We start from the raw sequence: 12,903 nt of genomic DNA, 5'->3' as shown, positions 1-12,903 counted from the left end.
GTTTTGTTTCTAAATGCACAGTTTGTACTAGCACACAAAGTGATAACTGCCCTGGAGAAACCTGTGACACCGGCAAGCACTGTGAGTGAACAAGCCCAGCCTGAACCCCTCTCATTTCCAGTCAGAGTGGACAAACCAGGGCTTTGAAGAAACAGTATTTCCTGAGATAATAGGCCCTAAAATTCAAGTCTTGGAGACAGAGTGGTAGAAAGGCTTGCTCAGTCTAGTCTTCCCACTTGCAGTGGATAGAGGTTTTGGTATTTTAGGGTTGACAGCTGAATGACAATTCGAGTAGTGTTGGGTAACCATTGTTACCTCCTCCCTCAGTCTGGGACTCTTCACACCAAGATGAGTCAGCTCCGGGTTGTTCTTCCACAAGCTTCAGGAATGGGAAGGAAGAGCTTTGGCAGGAGTGTTGTTTTCCAGCCGTGCCACATGGTGTCACCAACAGCCCATCCACTATTCAGCACATGACATCCGCTTGGATCTGGCAGTGATGTAACTCCAAGGACTGGACCAAAGGGCTGCAAGCTGCCATCAGGGCGAGCTGGCTGGCTTTTATTTCCAGTCCTCTCTTTGTGATCTGCCTGCCAGCTTGATTTCTCTCACTTTGTTTTTCCTTCTGCTGCACTGTCTCCCATTACAGTTGTCTGCTACCAGTCAGACAGGGACGAGCTTCGTCGCCGGGTCATCCAGTGGCTGGAAGCTGAGATTATCCCAGATGGGTGGTTCTCCAAGGGCAGTAACTACAGTGAAGTCCTGGACAAATATTTCAAGGCAAGTAGAGCAGCACCTGCCTCAAAGCCCAGACAACATTTCTTGCCTTGTCACTGCGTAACAGCTGCTGTGCCCCCAGCTGAGAGGCTCCAGTGTGTGATTCGCCTGTTGAGCTGCGGACCAGAGGGATCTGGTAAATCCTACAGCCTGGTGTGTTATGGGCTGCCTGCAGCAGCCACTGACTGATATACTGACACAGCTTGTGACAACCTGATGTGGAGCATCTCTGACTCCTGGTGTCTGACCTGCCCGGGGGAAAAGGAAGAGAGCAAGCCACATGTGCCTGTAGAAGAGTAGAGAACTAATCTCAGGGGTAAAAAGCCAGAGGAAAAGAGGTGAAAGTGCTGGAAATGCAGGAAGCTGTGGCAGGGGCTGCTGATCCTTTGGTCTAGATAGTCCTAAGGCCATGCTGAGATGGGTATAAGGGACACTTGGGGGCTTCAAGGAATATGTCCCAGTTGTAGCTGAGAGCTGGCAGTTCCCTAGTGCTCTGCAGAGTGAAAGAAGCCATTTGAGTCTTGGGCCATGCAATAATCCTGTTCCTCCCTTCTCCCAGTCAGTCTGTCCCTCAGCCCATCTGCACCCCCTTCTGTAACCAGCAGATCCCAAGCTTCTCCCATGCTCCTGCCACATGCACTGCTGTGTCCCTCCCCCTCATGCCTGGCTCCTGACAGAGACTTCAAAGCATTCAGGATGGAGCTGGAGGAGCAGGTGGGGAAGACGAGAGAGCATTTAAATCATGAGCTGTTGACAGCCAGAGATTAATGGTGCCTGACAGGAGTTAGCACTGCAAGCAAATTTGCCATGGCAATGGCACCCCCTGGTGAGACAGAGGAGCTGGTCCCCTCGCTCCACAGAGCATCCTCACATTTGCAGCCTTTAATGCTGCTCTGTCTGTGGAAATCCACTGCTCTGGGCACTCCTGTCAGTGCCTGCCAGCACCCAAAAGCAGCAATGTCAGTCCCTCTCCCTACTAATGTTCTATCCCCAGCCACTTTTGCAAGGTCTCCCCAGGTCATGGGCTTTGCTGAAATGCATGAGCCAGCCACAGACTTGTTCTACTGTCACCACACAAGCCGTTCACACCCACTGTACCCACGCCTGTCAGCGTGCTGGTGATATCCTGAGGCTGCAGCTCAGAGGCAGGCAGCCTCATGTTCTCTTTACTGTCCCGCTTTTTCTGGGGCACTGATCCCAGCCACTGGGTGAGAGATCTTATGGCAAAGAAATACCTCTGCTTGTACCAAAGGGAGAATTTCCATGGCCAAGTATGAGGTTCAGTAAGGGCAAGTGCTGGGTCCTGTGTTTGGGGCACAACAATCCCAGGCAGAACTATAGGCTGGGGGAAACAGTGGCTGCCAAGGGAGGTGGTGGAGTCACCATCCCTGGAAGGGTTCAAGAAACAATTGGATGTGGCACTTACTGCTGTGGTTTAGTTGATAAGGTGGTGTTCAATCAAAGGTTGGATTCAATGATCTTGGAGATCTTTTCCAACTTTAATGATTCTGTGATTCTCTATCAGGTGGTAATCCACCTTTTCAACTACCTTATTCTTTAAGCTTTGAAACATTTTTATAGCCAGATTCAGAGTTTGGAACAACTTGGGACAAATCAAGGCAAAACACATTAAATGGCTTTAAACACACCGAAATTTGTGTCAGCAATGAGTGTCTGCTGTTACTGGAGGAATTTTGTCATGCCAAGCTGTGGGGCTCTTCATGCTCTGCATTCCTGCAAATGGCCTGATTCCTGTCCTGCATGTAGGAAACACTGGAGGCATAGCTGAAATGAAGCTTTTCCCTTTTCTCCTTGATGGGGCTGTGTGTAGATGTGGCATTAAGCTATTTTCCCTCCTGGTAGTCTGACTTGTGGGGCTCACTGGGATGTGCTTTGTTCGTCAGGCAGGTCATGACCTTGAAGGACATTATTTCAAGAGGAGCAACAGTGGTAGTGGGAAGCTGCTCCATTTTGGAGAATCTCTGTGGGAATGCCTTAATGTAGACCTAACTCTGAAAGGCATGAAAACTCACTTAACAGTCTGGGTCATTAAGAGAACTGCAGTCATTTTCACAATAAAAACCAGGACAAGAGGCTTCAAGGTCTAGTGGAAGTTGACATGTGGAGCAGTTACACAGGATTATTTCCCTAGCCCTAGATGTTCCTCCTGAAACACACAGAGGTAACAACAGGCAGTGTCTATTCCAGCATTCCTGAGAGCACTGCGCAAGGAGCCACAGCGACCTGCCCCAATCACACAGCAAAAATTAGGTGGCAGCAGTCTGCGTGCAGGATTAATTTTCAACTCACAGCAATGCAGCTGTCTCTGAGGGGGCACAGCAGTTCCTGCTGAGTGCCCAGCACCGCGGTGTCACATCTCCAAACAGGAAAGCAAAATGCAATTACTTCTTTGGGAGTACAGCCAGGATTTTGGGGCTAAAAACACTGCTCTTCAATGCCAGGAGTCTTGTCAGGACCTTAAGAAGTTGATGGTGAGGTGTTGTGCTATTGCATTAAATTTTTTCCCTGGTATCAGCAGAAAATTGCTTCCTGTGATTTTTCCCTTTTGTCACTGTCAGAGTCCAGGCACAGCTTTGGATTTACACATATTGGAAAGCTGACACCTCCTTGAATGCAGCTGGTCTGCTTTAAGGCAGGAGGTACATAAGAAAGCTAAGAGCTGGCTGAAACAAAGAGAAGAAATAGGGTTAGAGCCATAAATCAAGCAGCAGGAGATGAATGAGAGGCAGTGTAGCTTATCTGTGAGAACAAGGCTAGGATCATTTCTCTCTTATTCTGAGGCTAATATGGATATGTTGCTGCTTTTCTCTGAGTCTCTTTCTTTGTGAAAAACAGGCATAATGGAACTTGTCTCACTAAAGCTTCAAAATGCTATGTACGTATGGAAGAGGAAAGAAGGAAGGGGTACTTTGAACTGATAAATGAGAGCCTCTCACATCTTTCCATCTTTCCCTACAGAGCTTTGATGATGGTGATTCTCGCTTGGACTCCACTGAATTCCTGAAATTTGTGGAGCAGAATGAGACTGCCATCAACATCACCACCTACATGGACCAGGAGACCAACAAGTTGCTCAGGTGGGCAGTGGATAGGGTACCAGAGGGAGGGCCAGGGAGGCAGATGTGGTAGACTGGAACATGGAAATTCACTCATGGTAAATATCAGCTAGGGCTTGCACTGACAGAGTTAACTGTGTATGAAGTGGCTTCCAACTTAAATGGGTGTGAACACACAAGAGGAGCAGTCCTATCTCTACCCTTCATGTTAGGCACGTATTCCTCCAATCCTCTTTTGCCCTAAATGTAGCACTCGTGCAGCCAGAAGGGAGTTGGGTAACAGAAGATTTGTCATCTTCTTTCCATTTCCCAATAAATTACCTTTCCTGGGGACTGCCCTCACCTTTTGCCTAATACCTACATCCAGTGCAAGGAAGATGGTAGGAAAACACCATTCATACACAGCCTATAATTTGAGAGGTTCCCCTCTTTCTTTGTCTGCCGCTGTGTGAAAAAAGGCTGTTTGTGGTTATGCTGTGCTTGCATCTCTACCTGTGTGACAGCATGTGGATATCCCATTCCTGCTGTTCTGAATATCCCCCCACTGCCCAGTCTGTTGCCAGACAGAGTATTTTGTGACTGTTTTTCTTTTCTCTGTATCCCATGAGGTTTCCTTGGAAAAGCCACTTCTGCCAGACATCTTGGAGTCTCCCTAGTTATTACTGTTTTTAGTCACCTGCACTCTGAAGACAGTAGAGCAGGGACTGGCCTAGCACAGCCCTGTGCAGAACAAGCCTCTGTGTTTCCTTTCAGGGGACTCTGCGTAGATGCCCTCATCGAGCTGTCAGATGAAAATGCTGACTGGAAGCTCAGCTTCAATGAATTTCTCAAGTGCCTCAGCCCATCCTTCAACCCACCAGAGAAAAGTAGGAACTCCTCACTTATCTTGGGGAACAAGAGGGGTCCTGGGAAGGGAGGAAAGAAAAGTCTGGCCAGCTTCAGGCCAGACATTGGCTGCTGTAACTCCATGGCCAGAGATAATTTTAATACATGCCTGCCTCTCATCCAACAGCACCCTTTGTTCCTGCACTGTTGAGAGTACTGCTTTTACTGTCCCAGAGCTCCTGCAGCTCTTGTAATAAGAAAGGTTTGGATTTTAGAATCAAGGACATAGGTTGAATGGGTATGGTATGCTTGTAAGGTCAAGGCATGTATTTAACAGTGCAGAGGTCAATCATGTGAGGAGTTCACGGCCGGATAACTTAGGAAAGTCAGACCAAAGTCCTGCTATGCTCTGCCTTTCGCACAGAGAGCCTCCCTGATGGACCATCTCAAAGTTCACTATACTTCCAAATCATTTCCCCAACTTATCCCCACCTGGATCAGAATAACCCAAGCTTTCGTTTCAGGGGTTCTTTTCTTTGTGTAACAAATAAGGAAATTCAAACAAATCCAATGCTGAGATTTTATTTGCAATTGAGAAATTGAAATGTGTTCTTCTGAGGAAGAAAAACAAAGGCTTTGACTTTCCCAAATTATATTTTGGCTGATTTTACTCACCAAATTCAGTGTGAATATTTTAGTCATGAGGAAACTTCTGGTGGTTGGGGAAAGGAAGGCTTCCCCTTCAACCTCATCTTCTCTCTCAAGGCATCTTCAAAGTATGTTGTCTTTAGTCTGCTCGCTCTCTCACAAGCACTGCCCTTGTTTTATGCCTCTTCAGAGTGTGCCCTGGAAGATGAGACCTATGAGGATGGAGCAGAGACCCAGGTGGAGTGCAACCGCTGCGTCTGTGCCTGTGGGAACTGGGTGTGCACTGCAATGACGTGCGAGGGTCCGTATGCTCTCCAGAAAGTTACTGTGTTTGGGTTTGGACAAAAGAATTCTCACTCTGTGTCTTCCCAAAGGCACCAGCTATCCAGGGTTCTCCCTCCAGCTTTTCCTCACCTTCTCCATGGCTGGTTTCTGCATAACCCTCACTTGTTCCATGTTAGTCAAACCCAAGCTGGTACTGTTGCAGAGGTCAGAAAGTGTGTTACTGGGCTCGGGGCAATGCTGCTGGGGTTTGTAGTTTGGATTTGGTGTCATGAAAATTCAGCACTAAATCTTCCAGACTAGAGCTAATCTACATCCAGCTGATGCAAACCAAATAGGTCACTGGCTGCTACTGTATGTGTAGGCGTGAGCAAGTCAGCTTTCCTGTATATGTGTCCATATCCTCACTGTATCTGTGTTTATGGAATTTGTAAAACAGGATCTAGGATCCTGTCTCAATCAAGAGGGGATATAGGAACCTTCATCCAATGCCAAGAAAGCACTTTAGCTTCTTGTCACAGAAACTGTAGAATAATGCTGATGAAGGAAGGTGGTGCTATAGTAAGGGAGGGTTGTTTGTTCCTCCTTTGGAAAGCCCTTAAACTTGCACAGCCATGGTACAATGTGAGAGGTCATGGTGCAGTTGTGAACAACAGCTCTCTGTTTCACCCTCTCACACATAGTTCAGGGCCAGTAGAATGCCACCTTTTCCCTGTGTTGGCAAATGTATGGGTCCTTCCCAAGGAGCCACATCCATCCTCCCAGCATGGTGCTGCATTTCTCTGGCCTTCTCCCCTAGAAATGCAGCCCTTGCTGCATTTTTATATCCTTCTTCCCTAGAAACCAGGCCCTTGCAGGAGCTTTATTTCAGTGCTATGTGGGACTGGCCAGGATTACACTGGTTCAGATCTATAGTCAGCAGTTTGGGCAGAGTAGGAGAGAGGGAAACAGCAGCAGTGTGTACAGAGCTTTTCATGTTTATCTGATCTTCTGCAGGAGAGGCTTCAGGATCACCTCAGCTCAGACTTAGCTGTAGCAGCAGGAACTCACCTGAGAAAAGACAACTGTAGTATTAATAGAGCTGCCAGAGGAGCTGTGTGTAGGTGTCATAGATTAAGCAACAGAATGAGAGACTCTTTTTGTTGCCTCCCCAGAAACAACTTTCAAAGTTGCTATGCAACACCTGTTCCTGCTGCCTACTTTGTTCTCTGCATCCATGGCAGAAGCATCCAATGGGATAACGTTTCCTTGACTTTCTGCCCGTGTCAGAGCAGCAGAGGGGTTAGAGGCTATTGTTAGAGGAATAATGAAACTGAAGAATCAGATCAAACACATCAGCAACTTACATCTTCATTGAGCAAAATTACCTCTTCATTAGATATCAGTTATTGTACTTGGGTAGCACTGAGCTCCCATTTATTCCCTACAAGAGGCCAAGATGTTTGAACTAATTATAGGTGTTTCTTTTCAATAATATGCAGCCTCTTCTATGTGGCTTTATTATCAGTCACATGGGAGGGAGAGACAGGGACAGACTCCACACCCAAGTTGTGAAGTCCCAGGCAGCTACAAGGCCTGTTCTCTTTCTAAGAAACCAACCCATACTATCCTCCAGCAAAGGCTTCCTAAGCTTGAGGGATGCTGTGGCCGACCTGCCTCTCTCTGTTCTTCAGGGTTCAGCATCTGAAATTTGCATCCCCTATTTGTGAAACACTAAACTCCATTTCTGCTTCCAGGGAGGAATGAAAAGGTGCCTGCTCAGAGACACCGACCTGATCAAGATTTGACTGAGGAGGAGATGGCTAGATACGTTCAGGAACTGCAGAAGCATCAGGTCAGCATGAAGCTGGGAAGGTCTGCTTGCACTGACCCTCCCCTTGCCAGATGGGTTCCTTCTATTTATGTCACTTGGAGACTTCTAGAAGAAGTAGAAGGGGGTAAGAGGTAGAAGGAGGAGCAGAGTAAATCTCTTGCCTGTGGGAACAAATACAGGTGTGGGGCTTTCAGATACAAGCCAGTGTTGGCACTGCCTGTGGATGGACCAAAGACTTGAGAGCACTACCAATTCCTGTGTCAGTGCAGAGCTTCACTTCTGTGCTCTCTTTTCTCTAGGAGACGGCTGAGAAGACCAAGAGAATGAGCACCAAGGAGATGTAAGGGGCCTCCACAGCGGAGGAGCCCAGGAGGATGGGCCCAACCTGCCATCCTGTCCTCCAGTGCTGATCTCAGTATGCACAAGTGTCTGCTACAGTTGCCCAGTCACAGATATTTACATGTATAGCGATGGGTTATTTGTTTTGTAATACACAAAGAATGGGGCCAGGAAAGGGGAGCAGAGCCCACCTGTTCAGGGAGCTTCATTGCTGGGACTTTGGAAGGCTGGGAGGGACTTACAGCAGTCTCTGGGGCCCTCCCCCAGAGCAGACAGCTGCTCCCTCCAAGAGCTAACAGGGATTTCTTGTTCCTCTGGATCTGGGGAAAGGATGGAGGTCAATGCTGGATAGAAAAGGGGGTCTTCAGTCAATACAATGGTCAGCACCACCCTTGGCTGCAGAAATACAGGCCTGGCAGTTTTGTGGCTGAACACGTGTGCTGCAGGGCATCACTATCCAAGGACCTTACCCTTTGCTTCGAGTTCCTCAAAGCTGGTCAGCCTGGTGTGACACCTGGGAGTCGTGGTGCCATGCTGCTGGCATAAGTCCAGCACATTCCTCCTTGCTTTCCACCAGACTGTCCCCAGCAGCTCCTCCAGTACATTGTGGGCTCCAACACAACATGGTTCCTTTTGACCTCATCTCACTCTTATTCTCCCTGCCCCCTCCTTAGAGGTGCTATCATATTTTTTTCTTATCACATTCACATGCTGACTCCCCCTTTTTTTTTTTTTTTGTTTTGGGTTTTTTTATTATTTTATTTCCTATGGTAGTGATTCAGCTTTTGTATGTTTTGTAGCTCTAGATCTTTCAAGAAAACCCAGCGTGTGGGTTTTTGTTGTTGACAGTGCTGTAATGCCCATGCACAGTTTGTATTGCACTGCGCTCAGCTGCCACAAACACCACAGGCGAATTGTGAGCCTTGCACTACAGGGTATTTCCCAGCTGGGGGACAGCAGTGTCCCTCATGGGAAGAAGAGACAGGGTTGGATGTAATTAGTTTCACCAGACACAGATTGCCACTGCAGCTCTCTAGCTCTCACTCTCGTAGCTAGCATTGACCATGCGCTCAAAGTCTGTGCTCGTGCCTCTCTAAATTGCTCAAAACAGTCTAGAGACAGAGGGACCAGGCAATCCCATTAGTACAGTATCTTAAAAAGCTTAACTATGTAGAAAACTGTTTAGCTGTGCTGTTGGCATCATCTTGGGCTTTTCATCTTCCTCTGGGGTGAGGCAGCAGCATTATTCTTTGATTCCAGGTATGAGTTTGGAGTCAGGGCTGGAAGCCTCATTACTGACACATTTTTCAATATCATTGATCACACTACCTTTGACTACTCTCACATTCCTTCATGGGTCAGTTTCATCCCACATGTTTCTCAGAGCATTGGTCCTAGATGTAAATGAAATGCTCTTTTGTTGATAGTCACCTCTGTAGCCTGAAGCCCAGCTGATTTTCTTATGCAGTCAAATGTACTTCATGCACACCTGAATATCCATGTTCCCTTCATGCCTGTGCTGTGCTTCCCAAGCAGCTGCATGTGCCCTGATCAACTGCTTGTGACTTCCATCTTTCTGTTTGTGAGCAACTTCAGCAGTTGTTGCTGTGTATCTTGCAGTCCCTATTGCTTACTTGCATCTGCAAAAGCATGTCAGGTTTGAGTGAAGATCAGCAGGACTTCAGTTCCAACCTTCCCCTTCTTGCACAGTGCTTTCCTTGGAGAGGAGGAATGAGTTGGTACCTAGAAGTACGGGAAAAGAAGAAAGCTTGGTCCCTCCTGTGCTCTTTCCCATGAGCCAGATATGTTAAAGGCTGTCTGGTCTTTGAGCTGTTTTCCTGATGTGAAGCCAGAGAACTTCCACTGACTTTGGCATAGTGCCACTTTTCCAGTGAGAGCTATAATGTACCCTGGCATCGAGGTTTTGGCATCATAAATACAGGAGACTGGTTTGTTTGCTTTTTTTTCTCGTGAGGGCCTGGATTTGAGTAGCTGTCACCTGTGAAGGTGAGAGGAATGAGTCCATACGAGCTGAGGGTAATGTGTACAATGCTACACTGGGACAGAGTCATTGTTTGTGTTCTGGTGGCACTGGAAGAAGTGGGTGGGGAAATAGGAGCACCCATTAGACATAGGCTTGCTCCTTCCCGAGAGTATGAGTGAAAGGGCTTCATGTGCTGGATCTGGAGTCACAGGAACATTGATAATAATGTTTTGCTTTATTCCAGCCCTGCTCTAAAAGGTAGTTAGTGCCTCCCAGATCACTTCCTTCCAGCTAGGGTTGTTAAAGTGCCTTAGAGAAAACACAACAGCTTGCCTTAAAGGCTTTCCCTGGACAGGGATAACATCTTGTTCAGTCAGGAATATCTCCAACTGTGAAAACCAGAGCACGTGCAGGAAGAAGAGGCAAATGCATGGCTTCAGGGCTTCTGTAGGCTGCACTGTGATGTGTTCTCTGTCCCCTCCTGCCCGCTGTGGCTGTGCAGCCATGTGGATGGGGGTGATGTGTGCTGGCAGCTGAGGTTTACAGAGCTTGCTCTTGCACTGAAGGCGGAGGGACGGTCTCCGGCAAGCGGAGCTCTCCGAGAAGCCATACAACAGATCCCAGGGCAGCCTAGGGCAGCAGGCTGGGAGTGCAGCAACAGTGCCTCTGGAAAGGGCTGCTGCCTGTGGAGCCTCTTCCTCCTTGTGCCCCCACAAAGGGACGTGGTGGAAAGCGGGGCCCGTTCTAAGGGCAGCAGTTCTCAAAGGGGACCAAAACATCTCGGCTCCCTGCTCAGAGGGGAAGGGCAGCCCAGACTGAGCAACGCTCAGGCTTCTGCAGGCTGGTCACTCACTAACTCCTGCAGGGTGACCTGGCTGCTGGGGAAGGAAGCGCTGAATTTCAGCCATTGCCCTCTGGGACAATAGCTGTACAGACTACAAGGGGCAGGGAAGGTGTTTTGTTTTTTTCTTCCCAAAAAACCAAATTTAAGCAACAAACAAAAAAGTCCCACTCCTCCCTCTATATTCCCTCCTGTACGTGTGTGAAATTTATCAGTATTCTGTAGGTTTCCTTAGTGCACTTATTTTACTTGATTTTGTAATTTTTTGAAGCAGGGGGGGTTTGGATATTACTGCCAAATAAATAAAACAAAATTTAAAAAATAACACTTGTTTGGTTTATTTTTCACAAGCCACACAACTTGTTTAAAAAAAAAAATCTGTCTTTGCACATTCATACACAGATCTCAGTGTGTTGGACAGATGTAACACATGACTGTTTCTGTTTTATAGCTGGGGAATCAGGTGGAAAGAACCTATAGGCAAGTAAAAACAATAACTAAAGGCCTTGAAAATAGGACTGGATGGTGAAATAGCCTTCAGTGGTGTTGTATGACAGGAGGAAGTGCCCTACTATTCATCTCCCCAGCAATGCCACTGCTGTGAGTGCTTCTGTGCAGATAATGGTCTGCACAGAAGAGACAGAAGAGAAAGCTGCCTTGCTTTGTTCCACTTGGTGTGCTCCTTCCAAAGCTGTTTAAAAAAGAAAACCAAACAACTCACAAACATTGGCTCTTCTGTGTTGTTTTTCACACCAAATGGCCTCTTTAGCATGTACCAGCTGCTGCACATGCAGTCTTTTCTGTGGCATTCCCTGCCCATTCACTGCTCAACTGCAAAGTGAGGCTGCGTTATAACTGCAATTTCTACTGCAAGGATTTCCCAGGATTTTAAGAAGAAATTAATGGAAGCAGCAGCTACAAATTTAGCTAGGTGGAGCTACAAATACTTTGCCTTGTGCTCCATGCATATTTACTGAAGCAAAGTGGTTTTGAGGTGGGAGAGAGGAAAAGTAAAAATTCTGTTGCCTGCTGCTTGTAGAGGCCTGGGAAAAGCTCTGACCTGTTTATGGAGTTGTGCACATCTGAGTATTAAATTACTGCACTATAGTTACATACCCTTAATCACAATTCTCCAGTGCTGTTAAACTTCAGATTGAGAAATAGGCTATTTAAGTGGCAGATCAAGAGACTGAACTGCATTTGTAAGGTATTTATTAACTTCAGTTCTGAAGACAGGAGCAGACTGATCTATAATAAGACTCAGTTCCTGAACCATGTTACAGAACACACCTCGAGGAGAGCCCGGCTTAAAGCACTACAAAAGACAAGAGTAAAATCCAGATGACCTTACTCTTAGGTAAACCCTCCTAAACTCTCTTGCTTACGTAAACTCCTAAAACTGCCCTGGAACAGCACCATGTTTGTAAAGTGGGAAAAAAAAAAGTTGATAAGAAGTTAACAATACTGGTGAAGTGTCTGTTCTGCAGCTATCTCTGGGTTCAGATCAGGGCTTATACTTGTGAATCCACGGACTCTTGGAAAACAAATGAAACAAGTCCAATGGAAACTGACCTGTTCATTCCTACCCACTGTGGCACACTTTCTTGAAGGCTGGGCATAGCCCTGACAACTTCCTTGTCTCAGCAACAGGAGCTGTTATGTCAAAATATTTGTGGGGATAAAATCCAGAGTTCATAAGAGCATCAAAGGAAGGACAAGTGGACTATGGGTTTCGTCCATAGTATTCTGGACACCTTTGAAATCAGCATTGTTGCTACTTCCCCGGTTTTAAACTCTTGGCTGGTACCTGCAAACTGTGATTTTGTGTTTCTTTCAGTTTACGATGACAGAGACTTTTGTGTACATGAAGTGTTTTGAGCAGGTGGGAGATTGCTATTCCCTTCTTTTTGGCTTCTCTATGCATCACAAGGAAGCAAGTCTGCTTCTTAAGCCTGGACTTAGTCGAGGCAAAAGTTCCCTTGGGTTGTGAATATTCTCATTGTAATCACACATGGCTGCTGCTTCTTCTTCTGATTACTGACTAGAGGGATGTTACCCTGTGTTCAAAGAGCAATGAACTGAAATGACTGATCCCGACTTGCCTGTGTGCGTATGTACGGTACAACAGGGGTCAGCTCCATGTTGATCAATGACCGGCGTCAGACCGCTTCTCCTGGCAGCCTCGTGTGTTATGGATTCACTGCCACCAGTGCCCCGGCTCAAGACCAAAGTTGTCTTTTCACACCCAGGCAAGGACACACACTGAGGTACTTCTGGGAGTGCCTCCCTTTGGTGCTCCGCGGCAGCAGCTCACAGAACC

General features: G+C 47.0%; 1 protein-coding gene across 1 annotated transcript in view; it reads left to right on the top strand.

The window, feature by feature from the left end:
• Positions 1-10,908, top strand: part of FSTL1 (follistatin like 1) — a 52,677-nt gene extending 41,769 nt beyond the window's left edge. Inside the window, exons 6-11 of the mRNA XM_059838091.1 lie at positions 647-777; positions 3,754-3,872; positions 4,605-4,717; positions 5,515-5,625; positions 7,343-7,440; positions 7,719-10,908. Of these exons, the coding sequence (XP_059694074.1) occupies positions 647-777; positions 3,754-3,872; positions 4,605-4,717; positions 5,515-5,625; positions 7,343-7,440; positions 7,719-7,763 (617 nt within the window). The 3' untranslated portion in view covers positions 7,764-10,908. The remainder of the gene's footprint in view (positions 1-646; positions 778-3,753; positions 3,873-4,604; positions 4,718-5,514; positions 5,626-7,342; positions 7,441-7,718) is intronic.
• Positions 10,909-12,903: the final 1,995 nt, after the last annotated feature.

This window comes from Haemorhous mexicanus, chromosome 2 (genome assembly GCF_027477595.1).
Source record: "Haemorhous mexicanus isolate bHaeMex1 chromosome 2, bHaeMex1.pri, whole genome shotgun sequence".
NCBI lineage: Eukaryota > Metazoa > Chordata > Aves > Passeriformes > Fringillidae > Haemorhous > Haemorhous mexicanus.
Note: the sequence above shows the minus strand (reverse complement) of the source record. Positions and strands in the feature narration are given on the sequence as shown.